General features: G+C 35.6%; 1 protein-coding gene across 6 annotated transcripts in view; it reads right to left on the bottom strand.

Annotated features, from left to right (window-relative positions):
• Window positions 1–874: 874 nt before the first annotated feature.
• HEPACAM2 (HEPACAM family member 2) overlaps window positions 875–26,536 on the bottom strand; it is a 55,121-nt gene continuing 29,459 nt past the window's right edge. For 2 of the 6 annotated variants that reach the window (XM_077123825.1, XM_077123794.1), the window contains 7 exons: window positions 18,449–18,745; window positions 8,915–9,040; window positions 8,796–8,820; window positions 8,669–8,706; window positions 7,310–7,383; window positions 4,239–4,348; window positions 1,538–3,896 (listed from right to left, as the gene is read on the bottom strand). In XM_077123825.1, the coding sequence (XP_076979940.1) occupies window positions 3,815–3,896; window positions 4,239–4,348; window positions 7,310–7,383; window positions 8,669–8,706; window positions 8,796–8,820; window positions 8,915–9,040; window positions 18,449–18,745 (752 nt within the window). In that variant the 3' untranslated portion in view covers window positions 1,538–3,814. Of the gene's footprint in view, window positions 1,497–1,537; window positions 3,897–4,234; window positions 4,349–7,309; window positions 7,384–8,668; window positions 8,707–8,795; window positions 8,821–8,914; window positions 9,041–12,404; window positions 12,457–18,448; window positions 18,746–26,536 lie in introns of those variants that run through there. The other 4 variants (XM_077123802.1, XM_077123786.1, XR_013160555.1 and 1 more) reach the window with 4 other exon arrangements.

The following is a 26,536-nucleotide window of genomic DNA, read 5'->3' as shown; positions in this document are numbered from 1 at the left end:
TAAAACAATACTCACAGATGAAGTGGAACTCATCACACTGGTTATTGACTTTATTTCTGCTTCTAACTTGTCTTCATTGTTCCTTTATCCTGTTTTTCTAATTAGCTTCTGTTTGGATATATTTTATCTTGTTTTATTTAGGTAGTTATGCATTTATTGAGCTACTGTAAATCCTTTCTGGAACAGGAGGGCATATGAATAAACACAAAAATAACTAATCTAGGAAAATGACAGCTATTTTTGAGAAATGAGATTACAAGTGATTTTAATTGTCGTATGATTAGTTTTCCGCATTTCCAGGTATATATGTATTTTTTACAATGGGCACAGATTCATTTTCTAAGTATATAAAATATTTTTTTCTAACCATAGAAGAAACTACTTGTGGCAGGACTGATTCATATTTTCAGCAAAAGCATAATGGTGGTAAATAAGGAAGACCAGAAAGGGGTCATGGGACTTGATCTTAGTTTTCTTTTCACCATTTCTATAAAAGTATGGAAGGACTGTGTAAATATAGCAGCTCACTTGAAACACTTTTTAAAAAAAGAGTTGCTCTTCTTTCCATTTCTGCTCTTCCGTATAAAATAATGGGTATGAGGGAGCAAAATTCTTGTTTTAGTAATTCTCTAGGATCTACACTTTATTGTACACTAAGAAATAAGGATTAAAATTAAATCAACAGGGCAATGGTGGTTCAGTGGCAGAGTTCTCGCCTGCCATGGCGAAGACCCAGGTTCGGTTCCTGGTACCTGCCCATGTTAAAAAAAAAAAATTAAATCAACAATCTGATGCAATATTTTTATGCTAGAAAATAAAGAATCGTGGCCACATAAAAGCAAAAACAAAAGAATTTATTCAAATCCATCGTTTCTTGAAAAAAAGTAAAAATAAGATTTAATAAGTCATTTCCTTCAATGTTTTAACAAGTTTCTTCAAAAACACCATTGACAATTGATAACCTAGTAAAAGGCATGGTCTTGCTTTGGTGGCAACCATCATTATTTTTGGAACATATAGTAGGAAATTTGGGAGTAAAATAAAATAAATAAATATAGCAATCTTAACAATAATATGAATTTAATAAAAGAAATATAAAGTTACCATATTTGTAGGTTAGATAGGATAGTGCTATAATTGATGAAAGTGAAAGTATAGATTAGAACTAATTGGCTTTGTTAGAAAAACTTGACAGAAAAAGATTGATTCAAAAGCCCCATCCTTTTCTTCCTCTTAGTCAGCACGCTGAAGATTGTCCTCCAAGGAATATTTTTCTACCACTTTCCTCTGTAGCACAAAGTATAGGTGTATGTTGGAAAATCTGCAGTCCAGTTTTTATAAATGACTCTATTCTACATTTAAAAGGAGTAATGAGTAAGAGCTATTGAACTTGATTTTGTTACTGATTCTGGATAATTACACATTTCCACTGTTTTTTCTGAAAACGTTCCTTTATTACTTCACTCCAATGCCCTGTTTTGCCCATGAATGTTCACCTGGTGAAGAGACATACAAGACATGTAAAATATTCTGTAGGCTTCCAGGTTTACCAGGTAGAAGAACCTTAAATTCTTTAATTCTTTTCCATAGTTGCAAATAATGTGAATGTTTTGGGCTGGTCTGATAAAATTACATTTATCAACCAATGAGTTTAAAGAGTAAGCAATCATTAAATTCTGTAGGTGATTTTTCTCTTGAAACTAAAGGTTTACTTGGATGTCTTGTTTTCAAGACACTAGCAGCCAGACTTAGGTTCAAAACAAATTGTGCTAAGAGCACTTAATGAGGTCAGCAGCCATCATTTAAATAAATGCAGCCATAAGTTCAACAAATAATTGGACTACTAAAGCATGAAGAAAGGCCAATTTATCAATTTGTTAAATACCAGTCTCATTAGGTAACAAATATATATAGCAAAGAAAACAACACTGTTAGAATAGCCTAGGAGCTAAAGAAATTGTTTATCTTACCTACCTCAGAATTGACTGTTAAATAAAGGGTAAAAGAAGCAGTGAGTTAGGATTCTTACCCGAGCCAGTACATTCACTTTGGAAATGAGGTTGGGATTCATACCACCTGCAATACTGAATTATTCATGAAATTGATCTTTTGGTTTAACTGGAAATGTTTCCGGATCAGTTGTAAATAAAGTCAGTGCAAACCAGTTTATGATTAAATAAAAAGAAAATATTCTATTTACTTGTTTAAAAAACTTAAGATGGGTAACATAAATCTGTATTCATGGAAAATAACCCTTTTAAAACAATGTTAGCTCTATATTAGGATGAGTTGGAAGAAAGACAGAGGAGAAAAATTTTAAGAGATATTAGAGAGAAGAGAGCCTGACAGATTCAGAGAGGGAAGAAATCAAAGGATGGAAGTAAACGAACAAAGTTACTCAAAGACAAAGACACACATAAGGAACAAGGAAAGGCTCAGAAAATAGGGAAGAAAGAGGTGAAAAGGGGAAAACCCATGGGAGGTGGGAGGTCGCACGGGCTGAGCTGGGTCCTGTAGAATGCAGCCTTTCCGAGGTACGTGCATTGAACAACTGCTTTGAATAGTCCTTTATGTGCTTGAAAAAGAGCACTTTTGCTTGATTGTTAAACTTCAAAGTTATTTTTTAAATAAAGTTTTATATTCCCAAGGAATTCTAAAGCTTTTGTTCATGTCTGAAAAGGTCTAGTTTCAGAAGGTGAGTTTTTTTGTTTAATTTAATTAAGAGAATCTTTTTTTGATGTACAAAAGCAACCTAATCACTTTATTTTATGTTCTGTAATGGTAGATGCCATATTCCACGATGTGAAACCAGCCTTGATTTTACTATTTGGATCTGTAAAAGCTAAACTTCTCATTTTTATTTGGCTTTTCTGCATTTGAATGGTAAAAATAGACACTTAGAACAAAAAGATGTATAGAAAAACAAATGAGTTTAAATAAGATAAACATTTTAATTGTGTACAATCTTAAAATTAGGAGGCATACATATTCTTAAAATTCTTTCTATTCCTTCTACTTAACAACGAAAAATTCCCCTAGTTTTCTCTTCCAGAAAGTAAAGATTAGGTATCATTTTTAAGAGTTACCTTTCTATTTTTTCTTTTTTACTAGTCATGGAATAATATGCTACTCCCGTATTCTTCTAATTAATAAAACAATGCTTTAAAACAATGCTCTTTCCTTTTCAAACCATAAATTTCTATCTCAGTCAAGTTCTGTTCCTAATTTTCCCAACTCCCTTTTCTCCGGACAGGCCCCTCCAGACAGAAAGGAAAGCATGGTGGGGTCCTCTGAAAGTGCTTTTGCCACATAGATAGTCCTTCAATGACTGCATAGGTCCCCAGGTCTGGGTTACCTCCCCATAAGATATGCATTCATTCACTCCTAGTCTGTTATTTTTGGTGTTTTCCAGAGGTGTGCACAAATTACTCTGCTAGACTGTTTCTTTTGCCAGAGGGGCAATTCCTGTGTGGATTATTGATGTTCTTTTCAAAGTCAATAAATGACTAATAAAGAAATGATGGAAGATGACTTGTGGCAGTTATACCTGCAGGCAGTTACAGCCCACAAAAAAAGGGAAGTTGATTTCATTATTTCAAAAAAACTGTAGGTGTACTTTCTCCATGGCAGGAGGGAGTAGAAGGCAGTGGTAGCCTCGGGGTTAACTAGCTAAGAAGTCCTGGTCACTTGCCTAGCTTTGGCCTCAGCGAAGGCTTTGTCCTCATCGGGTCCCAAGGGCAGTCTGTCACTGCGGTTCTGTTTACTTGAGAGTAGACTGTTTTGAATCTGTAAGAGGTTGGGCACTGAACGCTGACTATCCTGTGGGAGGTCTGTAGGCTTTTTTCTTCTTGGTCCTATTTTTGGTGACAGAGCACAACCCTGAAATGACACAGCCACTGGAAAACCAAGAAAACCAAGATGGCTTGAGAACTCGGCCAGACATCCCTTTTGTAACCTGATGTGGATTCCTTGGGAAAATGCTCTGAGAAGGGAGAAAGGGACAAAACTGACCACTGATTTCAGGGTTCTGAAATCCACTGGCTCCAGTGTACACCCCAGATATTTGTGTGTTTGCCTGTCTTATCTCTCAAAGTTATTTTCGGATGGTAAAATATGTTCAAATGTACAGAAGCTGTAATTTCCTGTTTAATATTTTTCTTCTGAGCCTTTCAATACATTTTGAGGAAAGCAGGAGCTGAAAGCTGAGCTGCTTCTTAGTAGCACCACTAAATACTTACTCTAGGTGGTCTTGCTGTTGGGCAGGGATGTGCTGAATAACTTCATAAATTGTACTGTGCAAATCTTGCTCAGATACACCACCAGAGGCTGGAACAGACCTACTCGGCATCTAGACAATGTGGCACATTAAAAAACAAAATTAGCAGAAGACTAGTAGCATATTCCCACTATGTTGCATAGTCGAAAACAACTGCAGTAGTGATAATTAACACATTAGAACTGTTTATCTTCACTAGAATGTTCATTTCTTTCTTGGTGCAGTTCCATGCACTTACCCTATGACAGTTTGTGCAGCAGCATAGCTATGAGGTCAGAAGAGGAAAAGCTTGACAAAGTTATCACTGTTTCTTCATTTAGGAAGAAAGCTGGCATTACTGCAAAGGAAATGTAATAGAAAGAAAAAATAGCAAAAGAGGAGATATCAGGAAAGCTTAGAATCAGAGAGCACATGTTATTATCTTTTATATCTTGATTACCTTTTTGACACTTTTTGCCAATTATGTGTGCAAAGATGACTGAAAGGAAAGATAATATACAGCCCAGAGCTCTCATCATATTGCAAGTGAGTAAAGATGGTACCAAGAAATATAGGACATATGAAAGGAAATGTTTTGGTTTGAATGCAGTAATAGGATCTAAAAGTTAAAGGTGAAGATGAATGTGGAAATTATAGTTAGTGTGTTTCTGTCTGGTAAAAACCAAAATATATTTCATTGAAACTGGCATTCATGTTTTACCTCCTATTCCTTGTATCTTAAAATTTCCTTCTTGTAAACATTACTTTGCAATTCTTTAGCTGAAGTTTGTTCCTCCATTCTATCCTTATTTTCGTCATACTTCTTCCCATGTCCAATCCTTCATTTCTATTTTATACATTTAGAAGACTGTGCCATTGATAAATCTGAGGGCATCTTGACCTCAATCTAATTTGACCTGCTAGGTTATATGAGGACATATTAGTTGTATGTCTTTCTGGAAACTACTTGTTTCTATTCCATTTGCTAAAGGTCTTATGAGCAGCCCTAGGAAATGTGATTTGTCCTATCACCTTTGTGTCAAGGAGATTTGAGTTTACAGTGTGTACTTTAGAGCAACTCTCGATTAACTTTAGTATGGAGGGTTCAAGGGCTACAGTAAAAACAACCTCTAGATAATCACTAACTTAGTCATCTAACCCGATATTAGCACTGTTAATAACTGAGAAACTTGTCCATTTCATGCAATTGCCTTCTGTCAAACTCCCAAGAGGTACCAAATAGACAGGGAAATGTGAAACAACTAGAGAAAGGAGAAATCTTCTGTCTGTATACGTACCACAACAAGTGAAGAGATTATTTTGATGTTTTAAAATTAAAAAAGTTAATCACTTGATTTATTTCTCTTCTTAATCTGAATTCTAAGATCTCATTTTATAATTATTTTTGTTTGATTCCCAAGGCCATTACATTTGGCTGCTAATCTTCACACCTAACTACCATTCTGGATTCCTCTCTCACAGATCCTCCTCCTCATGCTTCTCCTCTAGTTGTTGGTTTTGATTTCTCACTTCTTCCCTAAAACACCTGGCACAGCCAAAAGAAAGAACCTCAGCAGATTCCTTGGGAGTTGTTGGCTCTGAAAATGGGCATGGCTGCAAATCAAAGTATTCTGCTTATGACAGAAATACGTGGGGCTCCTGACAGATGATTAAAACACTTATTTCTCTGCCACAAATTCTTGAGGATTATAGCATTTTAACCAATCGAGGTCATCCCAGTAGAACCTTAAAACTGAATACTAAAAACTAAATTTAAAATTTGTTACATAAATTTCACTCTTTTCTAATGAAGTCCAAGAAGTAAAAACTGTGCATTATTTTAAATAGAGATTTAAATTTTCAAAAATTCAGTTGTAGATCTTTTCAGCTCTTCAGTTTCCTATTCTCCCACTTGAAGCCACTCCACTCCCTTTGGAGGGTGTTTTCTGCTACATTGAGAAGTGGTTTGAAATAACTGATCCACCAAGTATTTTGACTTTCTGATTGTGGAAGTGAAGGGTAAACCGATCTGGCCTGAGATTGAATAGGACATTGCAATTTTCAGTGTAGCTCTGTTCTTCATTTGTGATGATATGGGTGCAGGGGCTATTGACTCACCTATGGAGAGAATGAAATCCAACCCATCCCTCTCCATTCTCATGTGACATGTGTGAAATAAAGCCCTTGGACAGGAAATGTACTGGATGGACATTACACCTTGACAGAATGGTCTGAAGAAGTTATATAACCATTTCCTAACAGCAAATAGTTCTTTTGAAGAATGGAAATAATAAAGCCCAGAAGCAAGTAGTTTGTCTGTGGCCCCTTCCTTAAGTGAACTTTCACTGGGGAATTGGGAATTAGAGGAAGTATTCATTCTATGCAAAGCTATGAAAAGACTGAGTTGATTAGCTAAGAGCAACTCTGTGCAGGTTTGTTAAGCAAAACTGATTGCTTTAAAAGGTCTTTTCTTTGCAGAATGAAAAATGACTTCAACTGTACAAAAGCTTTTTTCTGCCACCTCGTGCATATTAGGATGATGATAAAGACTCATACTTGGATTTATTTGGGATCTTTCTTCTGAAGATCATGAGGCACCTTCAAGTGTAGGAACTGTTGTCCTTACAATGCCCTTTAGAGATGTGAGGGGAAAATGAAAGGGAAACTGAGGAGCAGAGAGAGTTCAGTGAAATGACTGGCTGTCCTGAAGACATGCAACAACAGACTTAAACTGGTGTCCCCTGATCCTCAATTTATCCAGTTTTCTTGATCTTCAACCCAGTTAGTTCTCTTTATTACAAGGTAGTAAATGTGTTTACGAATTAGCAAACTTGCTTATTTGTATTATTTATAATTAACCTTTTTTTATAAAGGCTATGGAAGATGCTTCAGTTCCCTAGATCCTGCAAAGTCATTCCTTATAGAGTAAATCCATACTGTTAAGGGGTAATGCAGCCATTTGACCACACTGCCGATGACTGAAACCATCGCTGCTGACACCTCAGGAAAAGTAAAACTCTACTTCCTGGCTAATCAGTCACTAGGAAAACCAACCCTGTGAACCCCCGAAGCATCTGGAAAAGCAACAAATTCATATATTCCGAAGTCATTCAGAGCATCTTCATGGCCTGAAATGGAAAACAAATGCTTCTTACAAACCAAACACCTCAAATTGCTGTTGTTGTTTTTAAAAATCTTTGTAGAATTTATCTTTTTTGTCAGCTTTAAGTGGTATGTGTACAAAATCAATTTAATGTTCCTAGTCCCTTTAGTCACATTGCCATTAAGCAGTGTTGAAAGTCCTTCTAAAGCCGAGTACAGAAACCATACAATACACTGAATTGGAGCAATTATTATTAAACCCTAGTGTGGGAACAGTGTGTTGTTTTATTGTAACCCTAGATTTCCAGATACTTTATGGACTTCAACGTTTCAGCCTAGAGGTCACAATAGTTCTTGATAATATCTAACACACCCTGCTCCTTCTAACAGAGACCAGCAAAACAAAATAATAAATGCATAACTGTGGCTTCCCATACCTACAAAATACAATGCAATGCCTACCATACCACACAATACAGCATCAATGTCACCTAAACTATCATCTATAAAGTGATGGGAGGGGAAGAAGGAACCAGGTGGCCTGTGGGACCCTTCCCAATTCTGGCATTCCATCATTTGTAAGTGAGACAGGGCTAGATAAGAGGAATAAGACCCACATTTATTAAGCTCCCAAGCATCATGGTAGGCACTCCACCTACATTAGTATATTTAATTTTCAGAACAACACTAGGAGGAAGTCATTATCTTTATTATATAGATGAGGAAGTTGAGGTCAGGAAAATTAATTTTCCCAAGACCATGTAGGAATAAATATATGGGACTGAAATTGGCTGTGTGTGATCCAAGGCCTGAGCAAAAGCTCCATTGTTAATTTATGATAACTCCAGACAGAGTCAACAGCGATGGTAATCAGGGCAACTGGGGACAAATAAGTAGTGCTGGCCCATGTCAAACTTCCCTTTCTTCCTCTCCCTAGGACAGAGCTGCCAGAAGTACATCTGTCTTACAAATGACCTAAAAACTTTTTATTTTGCAATTAACAAAAGAGAACCCTTTGTCATTTTCAAACTAATACCAGCATCAATGGACTCAGCAGATCCATGAATTCAGCAGAACTTAGTGACTGTAGGCAAGTGATTCTGCTCCCTAATCATTCTCTTGCCTTTGAACTAGAGTTGAGTGCCTCCCAGGCTTACCTTTCAGAGGTGTGTGACATCATAAAATCACACAAGGCATAGACTGCATGTTAATATTAGCTCATATTAATTTTATTACATCAATAGCATGTTATAAGTAATAATAAATAACAACATTAACACTAATAACAGCGCTTTTCAGCTTGACCTTTACCTGAAAATGGTTGAGCTTTCCTGTATTCTGTTGCTGGCCTTAAAAGATAAAAGGGCATTTCTGTCAGTGAGAACATATGAGGAAATAAATCCAAGAAGAAAAAATTGTGTAGGAACATATGCATTACCTGCCTTCTAGCTTCTGTTTTATAACTGAAACCAACAGAGGGAAAAGTATATTAAGTTACTTTCTCAGTACATATATAAAAATATTTTGTTTAATTTTTCTTTTCTAATTTTAACTTACCTTTGTAGGGTTGATATTTTTTCCATACAAAGAGGAGACACATGGATATAATCAAAAATAGTGATACTCCAGTTATACTTGCTAAAGGTGACAATGATTTCCCCTTTTGTGCAAGCTTCTCCAGTCCTATATAAAAAGGACAAATACATTTTTAATATTTTTATTAAGGGTCAAACTATTAGTTTGGCTTGTTTATAAGACATCACTATAAGTTTATATATAAGGAGAGAAACAGAAAGACAAGGAAAGAGGAAAGAGAGAGAGAGAGAGAGGGCTGGCAAAAGGAAGGAATGTATTTATTTCAGAACATGCACTAAAATCCCTAAGGATATTTGAAATTAGAAATGTGATGACCTGCCAGGATAATATTGATATACTGTACTAAGTGTAGCAGATAATTCATGTCATACTTCTTAATTGTGTTGTGTTTGCCAGCATTTAACTTAGATCTCTTTCCTCTCATTGATTGCACTTCACAGAGGCAAGGCTGTTCTCTTACTCCTTCCACCTCTCCCTTTTAGCATACTTCAGGTATGTAAATTTTCTACAAGGATGGTATATTATTAAAAGTGTGAGAGGGGAAGTAATTATTTCAAATGCATCTGACTAATTTTTGGTCAGTGAAGAATTTTTAATCCCTAAAATAGGATGTGTGTGATTTACAATAAAAAAAAATGAAGGCCCCCATCTTGTGACTAAAATTCACTGTGTTTTACAATAGTTGTTCCATTTATTATTCTATAAAATAGAGTGCTAATTTTAATAGTTAATATCTGTTGAGTGCTTATAATATGTCAATCTCTATTCTAAGAGTGCAATTTACAAATTAACTCACTGAATCTTCACAACCACCTTATGAGGAAAGATTATTATTATTATTATTACTCCTCTCTCATAGATGAGGAATGTTATTATAATGCAGTATTATTATTCCTCTCTTACAGATTATCCATGGCTATATTAATCCCAGCTCCAGACTATAATATGTGTAGTCATCTGGTTAATCCATAAAGTGGGAAGTAGCTCTGACTCCACAGATGTAACAAATATGACATCAAATGAATGTTTGACTGACTACTGTCAGATTCAGCAAAGAAGGTGCTCAGCATCATTGATGAACAAGTAACAGTTCCCGCACAAATGCTGGTTGATATTTAATATATAATATGAAAGTGAAACAACAAAGATACACTTTGAAGCTTCATTCATTCACCAATGACGTGAGAATTTGCTGAATCAAATAACAGTTTTTGAATACTGGAAGTTTTTGAATACAGTCATGATGTGTCATTCAAATGTAATGGCTATAGACACAACATACTTTGAAGTTTAATCTGCATTATTAATATTTTCTCCAACACTTTTAAGCATAGACAATCAAGAAAACATGTGTAAATATTCCTGCCAGGGCCCATTTCAATCTAGCAAGATGACATCCTGAATCTGGAGTTGGGAAGAGAGGTAGAGTAGCATGCCAATATATAGAATTTCCACCATGCAGTAGACACAAATAATCTCAAGAGCAGTTACAGCAGTAATATGTAAGAAAATAATTAGGAAGGGATGAGTTGGGGGGCATTTATTATCTTTGTTTTGATATAATTTAGCAAAGACAAGCCATTCTACTGGTCCTTGTCCAAATTCCTGAACTACAGAATCAGTGAATGCCTTAAATCATTGTTTAACACCACTAAGATTGGGCAATTTTTATAAAGTAATAGATAATCAGAACATCACTATTTCTCCTAAATGATTCAAACAACTAAAAAGATAGGCACCACAACATTTACCTTTATGTAAAGCAAGGCTGGGGAAGTGAGGGAAAGAGAGGTGAGAGGAAAGGGAAAATTTAACATGAAGAGAACTCAAAAGACCTAAGTAAGCAGCAGAAAGAAGACATAAGAATGGACAGAAACATTGCAGCTTTCCTCATGTTGGAGCATCAAGGAAGGAAAAGAGGGAATGTTTTCTTTCTTTTTTTCTCTGTTACACTGGCAGTACATTGAAGCCTCAAGTCCTTGTCTTGATCCAAAATCTTTTGAGAAGTTGAGCTTCATTTTTTAAGACAGTGATACAGTGCCTACACATTTATACAGAGAATATTTGTAGAAAATATTTGTATAAAACACAGCTTTAAATACTAAGCTCATAAAACTAGCCTTACTTAGCTTCTTGCGCTATATAGTTTGTAATAATATCCTCTTTTTCATTTCCAGTTTTAAGTTATGCCATCTCTCTTCTGTTAATCATTTTTGCTAGTTGATCAAAGTTTGGTTTTGATTCTTATTTACCTATGTTTTTTACTTTATTCTAAAGTAAATTTATTCTAATTTTCCTTTGTTCTTTACTTCTTTAACTTCTGCTCTTAGATTTATTATTTCATTTCTACTACATTCTTTCTATTTAATTTTGTTTTTTTCTCAACTTCTTTAGACGTAAACTTAGATAATTGATTTTCAGCTTTTTTCTTTTCTAATTATAGTTTGAACTATATCCACTGAGTTTTGATAAGTAGCATTTTGATGATCAAATTCAAAATATTTTCTAATAGTCATTGAGATTTCTTATGTGGTCTATGGATTGGTTAGAAGCATGTTGCTTAATTTCTATAAGTTTTGGAGTCTTACATTTTCCTTCTGTTATTGTTTTCTAGCTTAATTCCACTTTGGTTAGAGGGTATACCCTGTTTGATTTCAATCCTTTGAAACTTTCTTTATGGTCCTACATATAGGTAAATATTGCTTTATTTTTCTTACTAACAGCAACTATTTTGGTTATTAAATCCAGTTTTACTTTAGTATTTAGTCCATTTATATTTAATATAACTTCTAATATATAAGGTTTAAATTAAAATCTTAATATTTTTTTCTTTATTTTTTACATGTTTTGTTTCTTTTCTCTCTGTCCTTTCTTGTCTTAATTTGGTTTATTCTTCCTTCCTCATATTGTTTGTTAGTTATATGTTTTTATTTGTCTTAGTGGTAAAACTGGAGATTAAGCATGCATTTTGATTTTTAAAAATCTAATATAAAATCTAACAGAAATTAATTTAATTACCATTTGCTGCTTCTGCAATGCCAGAATAAGGCCTATATTAAAGATAGTAAAACTCCAAGATCCCAAGACACGAATACAACCTTAGTAATGTTTGACCACAGTTCTGTGCTCTTTCCATCACTCCTGTCTTACCATTATAAAAGAGAAAGAATCCTTCTACTCATTAAATCCAAATCTAGTTGGTTCTGCAACTGGAGCCATGACAAATAAATCAAATCTGTCTATACATGATGCCTTCTCAGTTGTTTGATGAAACCCTCAAATCTCCCCTGAGAATTCTCTTGTTCAGATTAAACATCCCCTGATCATTTTGTTGTTATTTATATGTATGACTGGTTTGCAGATTCTCCACCACTCCAGTGGTGCAATTTTGGAAGCTTAACTAAAGTTAGTCAATTTCACTTCTAAAACATTAATTTAAGAGGAAACTTACGGTGATGTGATTGTCACTAAGGCAAAGCCATGTAGAATGCTCTCTTGAGACACTGACAATGACAGAAAAGCAAAGTAATAAAGAAGAAAACTATCAGTAAAAATTCTGAATAATAGAATGTCATGATTTAAAATATATCATATGGTCTGGGTGCCGCTTTTCATAAGCGAATTTTCTATATCTTTAATTTAGATCCAATATTAAAAGCAAAACTATTTAAGGGAATTTCCAGTTAATGTGACATTAGATATATGATCACAATGTGTATTTAAAACCAAATGTATCATTTATTTGGCTTAGATATATAATAATAAAATAAAGTATTTTCAAGGACCATTTACAGGAACAGATAAAGAAACAGATTTAGAGAAACTAAAAATATTTGCAATAGCCAGTGAGTCCTAGAACTGAGACCTACAGGTTTACTCTGATTGCAAGTTTAATTAAGTACTTAATTTTCCTTGCTTATTTGTGGTCAAAGAATGATTTTTGCAATTTTTAGATAGACAACTGAAACATTCCGTTTCTCCTCTAATCTTTCCTAACATCAAACTACATGTGCATAAACTCTTTCACTTCTTGATAGTCAGACTACCTTCACCAAAATATAACAACCCCTGGCTCCCCAAAAAAGAATTCAATAGCAATTAATTCGATTCAGGTTATTGCAAAGAGCTTTACTTGGACTTACAGTAAGCTTCAGAAAAACATCTGAATATAGTTTTAGCTGTCTTTTCCTTTAAACTTGAAAATATGCTAGTAATGAGTAATTCTCATTGTTATGGTGAAGTTCCACTCTGGCATACATGAGCTCTTTGCTGGGTACTTCCATGATTCTGAAGCCTGTAAAACACATCCACCTGCCACCCACCCCCCACCTTCATTTTTAACTTTTGTCCCTTTCAATATGTAGTTTCTAAAATGATGTAATTTTCACATTCTGTCTACAGAGGATCACAGTCTTTCCCTTCACTATTTCTTTCTTATTTCTTTAGACTCCTCCTCTTCCTTATTGGCCTTTCGTCTCTTCCCTGGGTCTGTCTGCCCTACAGAAGTGCACTACCCTCTAGTGACCAGCTGCTGCCGGCCAAAAGTCTCAGCTATGACTAAGACTGAATGTCCTACCCTGAAGAATGGGGACTAGGAAGAGCCTCAGTGTACATGTGGTTTTTTCCTTGTGTTGGGCTCACCTTTCCCTTAGAGCATCCTGCCTCTCTGCTGTCAACACTGCCTCTGTTTCGCAGAACATACCAGATTTACCATGTCCGGTATTTGAAATTTGTTCCATTTCAAAAATTAAAACCTGAAATACATCAAGGATCAAATGCTGTGGTCTCAGCCCTAGGCAAGTGGGGTTGGAGAGATGAACTTCTAGAATCTCAACTTGAAAATAAGACTGCAGGGAAGTTCTGACCCTATTACCACAGGAAATATATAGGGATCTTTAATGCAGTTATGGACATACAGATACCTCCTTCTTTCTCCTTTTGGGGAGTTCACTACTCTCTAGCACAAAGCATGCTGTTCTCTACATTATTTAAACACGATTGGCTCATTTACCAAAGCCCTAGTGCAAATGCTATTTGCCCCCTCCTTGGGCAAACAAATAACATATTGAGTGCAAATATGGGCAAGAGGTGTGGTATCCATGGTATCGCAATCCTGCTGTTTGAGAGACTGCACCCAAAACAGGATAGCCATATGCTACCAGTCAGCGTGCCTATTTCTAAATCAGGATGTAGTCCTGATATCTCCCATTCAATCTGTCCCCTGATTATGGCAGTTGATTCATGTCCCTAAGGAGCTGATGGTGCCATTTTGAAGGACATGCTATTTTCACACTCCACCGTGGCCCCACCTGACTGATACAGTTATTTTGAGCTAGATGGTCACAGAGATGTTCTCTAAGATTTTAGAATCTAGTTGTCAGGGCTGTAGTTCTAGTGCAGTCATTATCTCTAGTGGCCCAAAGTGAAATATATCTCCGGGAGATCTTTGGCTTGAGAAATTCCTAGATAGCTAGAAGAAATTAGTAAAATCATATTCCTGGTTTGAATCATTCTCCTAGTCTCGTCTTTGTGAAAATAGGTAGTATATAAATAAATATAAAAAGTGGTAGATTTCTCAGGAACCACATATGAATCCAAAACATTTGTAGTACAGCTAAATCTCAAACTGAGGCCACATGGCTATAGGGAGCTCTATTTATATATATTTTGATGTTTCCATTAAATTTGAGTGTTTGAAGTCTGATCAGACACTTACATTTCTGTAAATATGTTCACTTCATATATATTTCATGTGATCATAGTGATTTAGGCCCTATTAAAACTTTAAAGTAGGGAAACCTGCATTCAAAGAAGGAGGCTTTAATTTAGGTAATAAGTCATTGTTTTTACAAAGTATAAATGCTAATTCATTATTTTAATAGTTATTGTTTCCTTGAAACATATATTATTGATATTTTTAATTTAATATTTCATATTTTCTCATTAATGTGAAAGTAAGAGACAAGGCAGAAGCCATTTCTATAGCATACAATTAGTTAAGGTCATGATAAAATACTGCATATTTATGATACTGCACATATCTTTTAAGTTGTTTTTTTTTTTTTTGACATGGGCAGGCACCGGGAATCGAACCTGAGTCCTCGGGCATGGCAGGCAAGCACTCTCACCTGCTGAGCCACCGTGGCCCGCCCTGCACATCTCTTTTAAAAAGAGTATAGTCTTATCACTACTATCAATTACACCAAGAAAGTTTGTGTAGTGGTTAAAAACATAAACATGGGCTTTGAATTCAGATATTATTTTATCACTTACTAACAGTGTGAACCTGCCCATTTTACTTCTTTTCTTTAGAATATCTACACTGAGATACAGGAAAGTCCATTATTATTTTAAATTAGATATGAATCTTAGCCTACATAAGCGTAAGGCACCATCTGGTCTAGTTTTACACAGTCAGGAGAAACAGCTAATTATCACATTCTCCAGCCATCCTCTCCCTACTGCAAGTTGCAATAGAACATTTGATTATTTCCTGACCTTGTTATTTTCTTTCTATATTTGCGACCTTGAAGTCACCTTTGACTCCACTTTCCTTTGCCCTCCATATCTTATTCTTGAGGCATTTTGGTTAGTCACATTCTTTGCCTCTTTAAAAAAGGAGAGGTTCATCTATTTCCTACAATTTGCCTCTGGTTGCACAAACACAAACTTGACTCTGGAAACATCTCAAAGGCTTATCCTTCTAAATTATTTTAAATTCTCCACAGATTTTAATAAAGATTGTTCATTAGAGTAGATGGTCAGTAAGTGCTCAGTTGATAGTTATAAGTGATACTCATTTATAACTGTAGGTTGGTTCATTGCAGAGACAATCATTTGGAAAACTTAAACAGTTGATTATTAACAAAACACATCAATCTATTCATTTTTCTTCACCATTTTGCTGCTGTTTGAGTTAAAGTTCTGCAGACTTTCAGGGGTAGTAAAATAGCTCTAGAAACTAAGGAGAGGTCACTAATGTTGACAACCCTTAATCCCTCTGAAAAGTAAGCACCTGCTCTTCTTATTTACTATATTAACAAATGCCTGGTCTTTGTTCAGGTCAAACAGGTTTTTTAGATTTTGCAAAAGGCAATTGTCTGACATTAAGACTGTAGCTGTCTTTGGCCTTGGTAATAAGATCTTAATCAAATATTGGGGGCTTCTGAGATTATGATAATACTTTGTCCAAATATTAAAGGAGAAAGGATAGACAATGGGAAAGGTTTCATTGCAATATACCTCTACTTAATATAGCCATTTGTCAGTGGGCAATAGGAAGAAGTCTAGGATGACATCCAAGTTGCCTTAAAATATCTTACGTACATAACTGGGGCTTGATTTAAAATTATGTTTAGGTCAGCTACTGGTGGGAAAAGCTGGTTAAACTTACTAAAAAATGGTAAGCAAAGGACACATCTTAGCTGTTTACATGCCTGTCACCCATACTAGATGTGCCTTTGTTAGCACGACTTTTTCATATGGTCTTCTCATGCCTTGCTATAGTACTTGGCACCTAATAGATGCTCAATAATAAATGAATGAGCTCATAATTTATACTGCATGTATTTTTGAGATCTCTGAGGGAAAATCATCATTATCTTTTGCCCAAATGAATTCAAATTAAATTTAGGCCAAAATTCTAGAGCTGGAAGCTATATAATTTTGAGCTTTTAGAGTCCAATATGGTAGCAACTAGACGCATGTAGTTATTTAAATTTAAATTAATCAAAATTAAATAAAATGTAAAATTCAGCTCATCAGTTGCATAGTGACATTTTAATGGCCAATAGCTGAATGAGACTAGTGGCTACTATATTGGACAATAGAGATATAGAACCTTTTGATCATTACAGAAAGTTCTATTGGACAGCACTATTTAGAAAGTGTGGAATTTTCTTTATGTAAAAAGATAAACCCACCATGCCAGTTAAAAAATTTCAATATATTCGAATGGTTTTGTAAATGTGAATACCTTTGACTTAAAGGAGTTTTGGGAGGATGTCATTCACAATATATTTCTTTATCAATCTATAGATTTGTGATAATTTTATAATTTTAGATGGATCTTTAATAGATTTTTAATAAATACAAAAGTCTGTGGAGGAAAAGTACCTTAAACAAATGGCGGCTGCACTTAATGATTGCTAAGCATTTAGATTCCTAATTCCTATCTGTGAGATCCTAATCTGATATGTTATCAGGTGTATTAATGAAATTGCATATTTAGCAAATGAATTTGATGGAGCTTCTCTGGGTTATGAGTCCTGTGCTTAATATCAGAACTATAAAGATGATGAGGAAGAAGGTGTTAATAGAGAAGGTAAACAAGTTCCTTCACCAATCTCAGACACACTAAGCACCCCTTCCTGTTTCAACCTGCCCTCAGGCTTTTACCAAGAGGACTCAGCCTTGTCTTGTCTTTATGCAAAGGAGAGTTCAGGAAGGACTTGACAGAAGTTGTGAAAGTAATAATAGAAGTTGTAGGGGGGTGGAGGAAAGAAGGGGAGGGACCAGAGAGGTAGGAAGGAAGGAGAACTGACAGAACTTGGTGATTGAATATGGGTTAGAGTGGTAAGCAAGAGGAAACAATCTAGGGTGACTTTTAACTTTCTGCCTTGAGTTAGTGGGTGAGTAGTACGGTCATTCACTTAAGCAGGGAATACAGAAAGAATAACAATTTGTGGGGAAAGAAAATGGTACATTTTGGACCTGTATGCTGCCTCTGGTGCAGCCAAGTAGAGGCATTCAGAAGGCAGTTGGGTACACAGTTTTAGAGCTCTACAAGTATAAATTTTGGATGCATCAGCGGTACGTGAAACTGTGGTGATGAATGAAATCACCCAGGAGAATGTGTACAAAGAGAAGAGAAGAAAGCTTCGGAGGTTGGAAATTTAGTGGACATTAATATTTCAGGCAGTGTTTCTTAACCTTTTGGGGACTGAGATCACTCTGAAAATTAACTGAAAGTTGTTCCTCTAAAGAACGCAAAATTCCACAGACTTACAAAATTGTGTAGTTTCCAGGCATTGAGGCCCCTGGTGAGAATGTCCACAGATACTAGGTATTTAAAATGAATGAGGAAAAGAAGCCCATGAAAAGCAGTGACAAGGGGAGCGAAATAGGTAGTAGGAAAATGAGACTTCCAATTCATGGAGATTTATTCATTTGACCTAATGAAACAATAGAAGAAACTCGGAATGATTCTCTTATGTTCCTATTGATAAAACTATGAAAACAAGAATGTACATTTAGAAGTAATTTATTGAATTCCCGTTTTCTTCACAGCCCTTCAGAGCCAGCAACTGAAATCCATTCTGTTTTGATTTGCTTTTATTGACTTATGTAAACCATAGCTTAGTTAGGAGAGTTTCTTAGAGCATCTGAAATAACCCACGATAATTTCCTCTTTGACATCAGTATAAAATAGAGGAAAGGCAAGGCCAGCACACAATTGTGTCCTATTGGTATCCTTCCCTCCTATGCTATGCTTACCTACAGAGGTGATGATAACTGTGAAGTGAGTTTCATCTCGTCTTCCAGTTACATTGTTGTAAGCACAGCACATATAGTCAGTTGTCTTCTGGGCTACTTTCTCAGATGCAACTTCCAAGCGAGGACCGTGCTTAATGACAAATGTTGTATTGTTAGCCCTGCGGATCCAGGAGTAGGTGTTGGGGGGATAAGAATCAGCAGAACAATCAAAAAGGATGGCTTCTCCAAGGTCAACAGTAAACACTTCCCCTACTTTTAGCCCTTTATCTGAATTAACTCGAAGTCCATATGGTCCATCTGTATTAATATAAAAAAGAAATAAAGGAGTAAAATAAGTAATCATGACATACTTTTTGAATCTGGGAGAACTCAGCAACATTTTACTTTCTATGAAAGTCTTCATATTATATTTGGGCAATTGGTCCTCATTTAGATTCCTAATAAATGATAAAAATGTAAAATAAATTTATTCTAATATCAAAGAAAATAGAAGTTACTTGAGATGTAATTGAACTTATTTGAAATAGAAGTCTTAAAACAGTGTATCATTTTATGGACACTGGTGTCATGATTGTGGTGCTAAGTTTTTGGGTAATATATTGATAAATCTGCAATCTTGTTAGACAAACTCAATTTTTCTGAAACAATAATGGTACTTGAAACCATATTTACAATAGATTACAGGCCCTATTTCTTCTCTGACAACCATCCTTTGATTATTATCTGTTTTTCTTCTCAGTGCTGGGATAGGTCATGCAAATATTTATAAAAGGCAGCTTGTTTCACACAGAACACAAATCCATGCAAATAATATGAAAGTTGCCTATTTTCGTGATATTTTAACAGCTAAAGAATTTTTAAACTTCCTTCTCCCTAGTTAGATTAGTATTCCATTTGGAAAAAAATATAACATTATCTTTAACGAATATTCACTGATCAACAATAATTGCTTAATTGTGGATATTCCATAGTGTTTTCTTTTTATCATACTGGGATATTCCTGTAGCACATTGACATTTCTATGGTATCAAATTGCCAAGAGATAAAGAGACATTTCCCATTGCTTTTTTTCTTGAGGCCACAGAACAAATAAAGAGGGAAATTAAGAAATATTCTTTTCGTTTTCTTATCCAGTCTAAATTTTGATTTCTAATCTAAAAAACTAGTTTTAGTTATGAGTGTACTCATTTTACACCTAATCATAACTAACATTATTGAGTATTTACCATGTGCCAGGTATTTTAAGTGCTTATATAGATGGCCATATTTAATCTTTACAGCAACCACATGAGGTAGACATTATTCCCATTGTAAGATGGGGGAAGAGGCGCTTAAATGATCTATTTGTCCATGGTCACATTTGTTAAGTAGCAAATTTGGGACTCTAAATATTTGCATGTAATCATCCATGCAACCTCCCTAAAAAGAAGTAAAATAAAAGTGGTATACATTTCTATATCAAAATACTTCCTTTTGGTCTAACTTATAGTATTAGTTTTATAATAAATTATTGTCCAAATACATATTATTTCTGTAATCAGTCAACCAATTAATCAATCAACAAATATTTAAGAGATACTAAGTGTAAGATGATATATTTAATATATGGGGAATAAAAAGAAGCCCTGGGATGCAGCAAGACCCTTCGTGTTGCCAGCATTGTTTAGAACATTGTTTATGGTGATGGGGCACTGTTTATGGTTCATATAGAGAGAAACCAGGGGAGAAATCAGCTGGAACAGCAAGAGACCCGAGCTTTTGCACAAAAACAAAAGTCTGAGAGGCTTTCTGAGAATAGAGGGAGGCAGGCTTAATCAAGGACAGAAGCGTAGTTATAGAAATACAGTCATGCAATTTAGATCTCTGTCTTCCACAGGCCTTTATGGTTTACAGAATGTTACTATAAAAACAAATTGCCTGATTATTTAACACATGTAGAAATGAGGGTTCTTCCTTTTAAAGCTTTCTGATACTATTTAAAACTTTTTTTGGAACTCCTTATTTGGAATTGCCTTAGAACCTTGCAACATAATGGAATATTCTCAGAAGTAGTAATTCTTCAATCTCTAAGAATGGGTTTAATTTGGGGAGGAAGCCCAAAGTCACTTAGAGCCAAGGCTGTTGATTAATGTTGATGATCTAATTTAATAACATTAGTTTAGTTTTAAAAATAAACCATGCTTCTAAAGAAAGGAATCTGATACACTTAGCTATCTTCCCTACTGACTTCTATGTTCAAATTTGATTTGCTACTTCCTCATTTGTTGGGTTGTATGATTGACATAGTCTTTGTCTTCTGTTTGCCTTAGTTTTATGTTATTCATGGCTTTTCAGAGTCGGTTTCAAATTTCCCCACTTCTCAACCAATTTTTTCTTCCACTTTTTTGAACATATTTAATACCTTGAAGCATTTTAGAGCCTTGGTTCGAATATGATTTCTTAAAATATGACATTTTATCTGACTATAAAAGAAAAACAAGCTCATTGTAAAAAATATTAAAATTCAGAGAAGCACAAAGATAAAGCAAAAAGTCACCCATAATTTTGCCACTTTGTAGAGAACCAGTATCTACATTTCGTTGTATGATCTTTAAGTCTTTTTTCTATGTATCTCTTTCTCTTTCATATATATCACACAAAGTAATATCATATTTTACATACTGCTTATAACCTATTTTCTTCCAACCATATACTGTGAACTATGAACACTATGATTTTGTTATTTTCTTTCCCATTAGCACTTCAGGCTGATCATCACTCTAGTTTGAGGGGCAGTGATGGGCAATTATTATTCAAGTGAATGGGCAATCCAATTGAACACATTTGGAGTGACTCAACCAGAGAGGCCTCTGACACTGAAGATGAACGCAGAAGGATAATTCCATTTTGTCTCTGGATTATGGTTCAGCTTCTTGCCTGTGGCAGAGAGCTCCCAACAGAAACGAACTCTTGGCTTCAGAAATAGCTGTTTACCAAATGACTTGTAAAATCTCATATCATCTGTTCTATTTAACAATTTATGGCTGGGCGGGAAGAGTACCTAAATTTCTGTCATGATGATGCTTGCCACCCTGCTAGGGAGCAGATGGTAACCATTTAATGTGAATGACCTTTTTCCCCCTTTAATTTTTATCATTTAGAGTTACTTCCCTGCAGCAGTGCCATATGTTGTGCACAAAATGCAGTGGTTACTGGATTATTATTTACAACTGGAGCTGGAAAGTATATACATTTCATGAACCACAAGTAGATATTTTTTTGAATTATCAGCATGAGATTGTATTTCACCAAAGCCAATATCATATTATGCCATCAAAAGCTCATCAATATATGCTCAATCTTGACAGATTTTTTTTAAATAAACATTTTTATTTGCCTTTCACTTAGTTTAAGGGATCAATTACCAGTACAGTTTAAGCCTTTGCGAACCTCCTCCTAAATTTTTTATATTCTTTTCTATGGGCAGATATTGGGAATTGACCCCGGGTCTCTGGCATGGCAGGAGAGAACTCTGCCACTGAGCCACCGTTTCCTGCCCAATCTTGATAGATTTTGTTACATTTCTTTCTGCCAAAAAATAATTCCTGTGTTCACAAAACAAACAGTCATAAAAAGAGTGGCTAAAGAAAACTGAATAGTTGATTCCAGTTGCAATTCTAAATAATGATATAGATCTCTGTGGGGGAATATTAGAATGTGACATTTACTAGATTATTGAGGAACCTTCTAAAGGTCAGAAAAAAATAAAGGACCAAAGTATTATAACTAGGAACCTGACATTTTATAATGGGAATTTACCCTTTCTATAGCTTCATCAACTAACACTGGAATCTTACAAGAACATAAAGAAAGATAAAATGTTCCATTTTAGCCAAGCTCAAGAAACCTTTATGGGGTTTTTAATCTCTGTCAGGTCTTACCTGAGGGATTCAAAGATGTATCAGGCAGACCTCCTACTTAGGATGGGGCATTTATGAGTGGGAGAGAATTAAAGACAATGATATGAGGTGAATCTAAGGGCAGAGATGTGCATAAGGTGCTACAGGAGAGCAAACCTTTTGGCGAGATTGATGAAGCAGGACAAGTTGGGGACAGGTAAGCCTTTCTGAAGAACATGTTGTTGTGAAGGAAGAGGAGAGTATAGCCAGGTAATGAAAGAGATGTGGTAATTACATCAACCAAGGCACATATTCATAGTTTGAATGGAATGATAAAGATTGCAAATGTGCCGGTGCCACTCCAACAGATATGATAAATTGCAGTTCTCCAGATGATAAACATTTTATTTAATTCTTATGGCCCCACACCAACCAATTAACTAAACAAAAAAACAAATAGGTTAAGGTATCAATTAGCAGAAAAATTATTAATGGGTCTGGATTGTGTTTTCTATATATTATGTGATGGGTAAAATTGGCTAGCACAAATGAGTCACTGATGTCTGATTTTTGAATCAAGTCAAACTATAAATGAATCAATCACTGAATGAATGTCAATAAGATGCAATACTGACCAAATGAAGATTTCTGCATTTGAATAAAAAAATAATCAAGATAATATATTAATAATACTGTATTTATAATTGCCACTGAATAAAAGTCTTTCTTAAATTATATAGATAATTCATATTCATAATGTGTAAACATATCCCACATATACACATTTTCTAAATGCTTTTTCTTCTACTATCTTTCATTGGTTTTTATCCCTGACATATTTCTCTGTAAGGGTTCCATAGGCTATGTTTAAAAGAATATAAAGAAGTGGCTTCCAGGAAGTAAGTGGAATAAGATAGGCTAAGTTCACCCCTGCTCTGTGCAACAACTAGAGAAGTGACAGAAAAATGACCAAGACAGCAGTTCCAGTGTATGAGTGACCAGAGAGGGACTTCTACATTATATAGAGAGGACCTAGATGAAAAAAAATGGAGAAATTATGACTGAGAGGATGGAGAGAGTTGCAACCGCACAGGCCAGAGTGGGAGCTGTAGGAGCAACATGCTCCTGCACTCCTACCACTGTATCAGCTTGAGAGAGTTTCCCTCTCAGCTCGGAATCTGGGAGCTCCTGTGGGAAACCCAGAAGCCAGCAGACTTGGTATACCTATGCACAGAGACCTTGCAGAGCACAGTGTCTACCCCCAACGTGGGAGGCAGGCTGCTTGGGTGCCTGATTTTGGCTGAGCTCCCCAGTCTCCCTTGGGTGGAAGGAGGGATACAGAGCCTATTTAATCTGACAATTGGCCAGAAAAGGAGACTCCTTGGGTCCTGCTCCTTCCATCCTGTCACCACAGAGGCCCGGAGCACTCAGAGCATGCATGGGCAGAGAGGTGGGGATATGGGAGTGAGATATACTGTAGCACCTGGCACCCGAGGGTGACTGTGGGCAAGGGTAGTGGAACTATTCAGTCCCACAGCCTAAGGTCATTCCACATAGGAGCCTGGAGACCAGTAAAACGTGCCTGTAAGTGCTTCTCCACTGAGGTACACACTGCCCAATTCCCAGCCCTAGGTTGGCGGCTTTCAGCACACACGGAGACCTGTGGCCTTTACTGGCTTTGTTTCTGGTTGGGTCACACTACCCAGCCGGCTGACTTAGTCAGGGAAAGCAAGACTTGAGGGGAAGAGGTAACCTAAGAGTGCCATCTGCTTGGAAGACAGAGAGAGTGCAGTCTGGCAAACTGCTTTTCTGCCTAGCTTTTATCAGATGTCCAACTAGAGTTGTACCTCCTGTATGAGATCCTGGCCTTGGTTTGGTGGGGAATTACTGACAAACCAAGTCCAAGAGGAGACTTTCAATGCAAACCCAAGCAGCTACAAAATCTTAGACAAGCCAAGGAAATCAACCTTCAAATTACCTAATCAAGATAATCAAATGCCTTGAAGGGAGCAGAAAATCACAAAGCTCATGAGGATGCAAGATAGTATGTCCCAGCCAAATGACCAAATTAAAACACCAGAGGAGATACAGAATTTGGATCAACTAACTAAAGATGTCCATACAAATATCCTAAATAAGTTCAGTTGGTTGGCTAAATACATAAAGAACATCAAGAAGACATTAGAAAAGCATAAAGAAGAACTTGAAAGAATAAATAGGGTGGGCCACGGTGGCTCAGCAGGTAAGAATGCTTGCCTGCCCGAGGACCCGGGTTCGATTCCCGGTGCCTGCCCATGTTAAAAAAAAAAAAAAAAAAGAATAAATAGAAAAATAGCAGATCTTATGAAAATGAACGATAGATCAAATTAAAAATATACTAGTGTCACATAACAGCAGATTTGAAGAGGCCGAAGGAAGAATAAATGAACAAGAGGATAGGACAGATGAACATAAACATGCAAAAGAACAAATGGTGAGAAAGATGGGAAAATCTGAATAGGATCTCAGGGAAATGATGGACAACATGAAGCACAACAATATGGTAATCATCAGTGTCCCAGAAAGAGAAAAAGTAAAAAGAGGAAAGGATTAGGAAGATTATTTGAAGATATACTTGGAGACCCTTAAATAAGACATAAATATGCAAATCAAAGATGTCCAATGAATAAATACAAATAGACCCACTCCAAGACACATACTAATCAGACTGTCAAATGCTGAAGATCAGCAGAAAGTCCTGAAAGCAGCAGGAGAAATATTCACCACATACAAGGGAAGCCACATAAGATTAAGTTCTGACCACTCAACAGACACAATGTTAGTGACAAGGCAGTGGTATGATATGTCTAAGATTCTGAAAGAGAGAAATTTCCAGCCAAGAATTCTTTACTCACTCAAGCTGTCCTTCAAAATTGAGAGAGAGATTAAATTTTCATAGGCAAAACCAAATTTTGTTTTTGTATTTGTTAATAAGAGACTGGCCCTACAAGAGATGTTAAAGAGAATTCTGTCAGATAGGAAAAAAATAGACAAGAGAGGTCTGTGGGAGGGCACAGAATTGAAGAGTATCTGTAAGGGTAACTTAAAGGATAAAAAGAAAGAGAGGAAAAAATATTTAGATCAGACAAATAAAAACCAAAGGACAAGCTGTTAGATTTAAAAACTGCCTTTGCAGTAATAACTTTGAATGTTAACAGACAAACTCACCAATTAAAAGATACAATTTGGCAGGATGGATTAAAAAATATGACTCATCTATATGCTGTTTACAAGTGACTCATCTTAGAGCCAAGGATACAAATAGATTGTAAGTGAAAGGATGGAAAAAGATATTTTATACAAGCTGTAACCAAAAGAAGCAAGGATAGTTGTACTAATATCAGACAAAACAGACTTTAAAAGTAAAGGCATCATAAAGACAAGGAAGGACACTACATATTAATAAAAGGGACAATTCACCAAGAAGAAATAACAATCATAAATGTTTATGCATCTAATCAAGGAACTCCAAAGTACATGAGGCAAACATTGGCAAAACTGAAGGGAGAAATTGATGTTTCAACAATAATAGTGGGAGACTTCAATACACCACACTCTTCTATAGATAGAACAACCAAACAGGGGATCATTAAGGAAATAAAGGAACAAAAAATAATCTAAACAATGTGATAAATGAACTAGATCTAACAGACATATATAGAGCATTGTACCCCAAAACATCAGGATATACATTCTTCTCTAGTGCTCATGGAACATTTTCAGGATAGATCATGTGCTGGGGCACAAAACAGGTCTTAATAAATTTAAAAAGACTGAAATTATTCACAGCACTTTCTCTGACCATAAAGGAATGAAGCTGTAAATCAATAACCACTAAAGAATCAGAACTTTTGTAAATGTATGAAGATTAAATACCACAGTCTTAAACAATAAGTGGGTCAAAGGAGAAATTGCAAGAGAAATCAGTAAATATCTGAAGACAAATGAAAATGAGAATAAAACATATCAGAACTTATAGGACACAGCAAAGGCAGGGCTGAGCAGGGAAATTTATTGCCCTAAATGCCTATTTTAAAAAAGAAGAAAGAGCAAAAATTGAAGACTTAATTGATGTCTTGGAGGAACTACAGAAAGAACAGCAAACTAACCCCAAAGCAAATAGAAGAAGAGAAATAACAAAGATTAAAGCAGAAATAAATGAATTGGAGAA

This window comes from Tamandua tetradactyla, chromosome 1 (assembly GCF_023851605.1).
Source record: "Tamandua tetradactyla isolate mTamTet1 chromosome 1, mTamTet1.pri, whole genome shotgun sequence".
NCBI lineage: Eukaryota > Metazoa > Chordata > Mammalia > Pilosa > Myrmecophagidae > Tamandua > Tamandua tetradactyla.
This window is presented reverse-complemented; position numbering and strand designations above follow the sequence as displayed.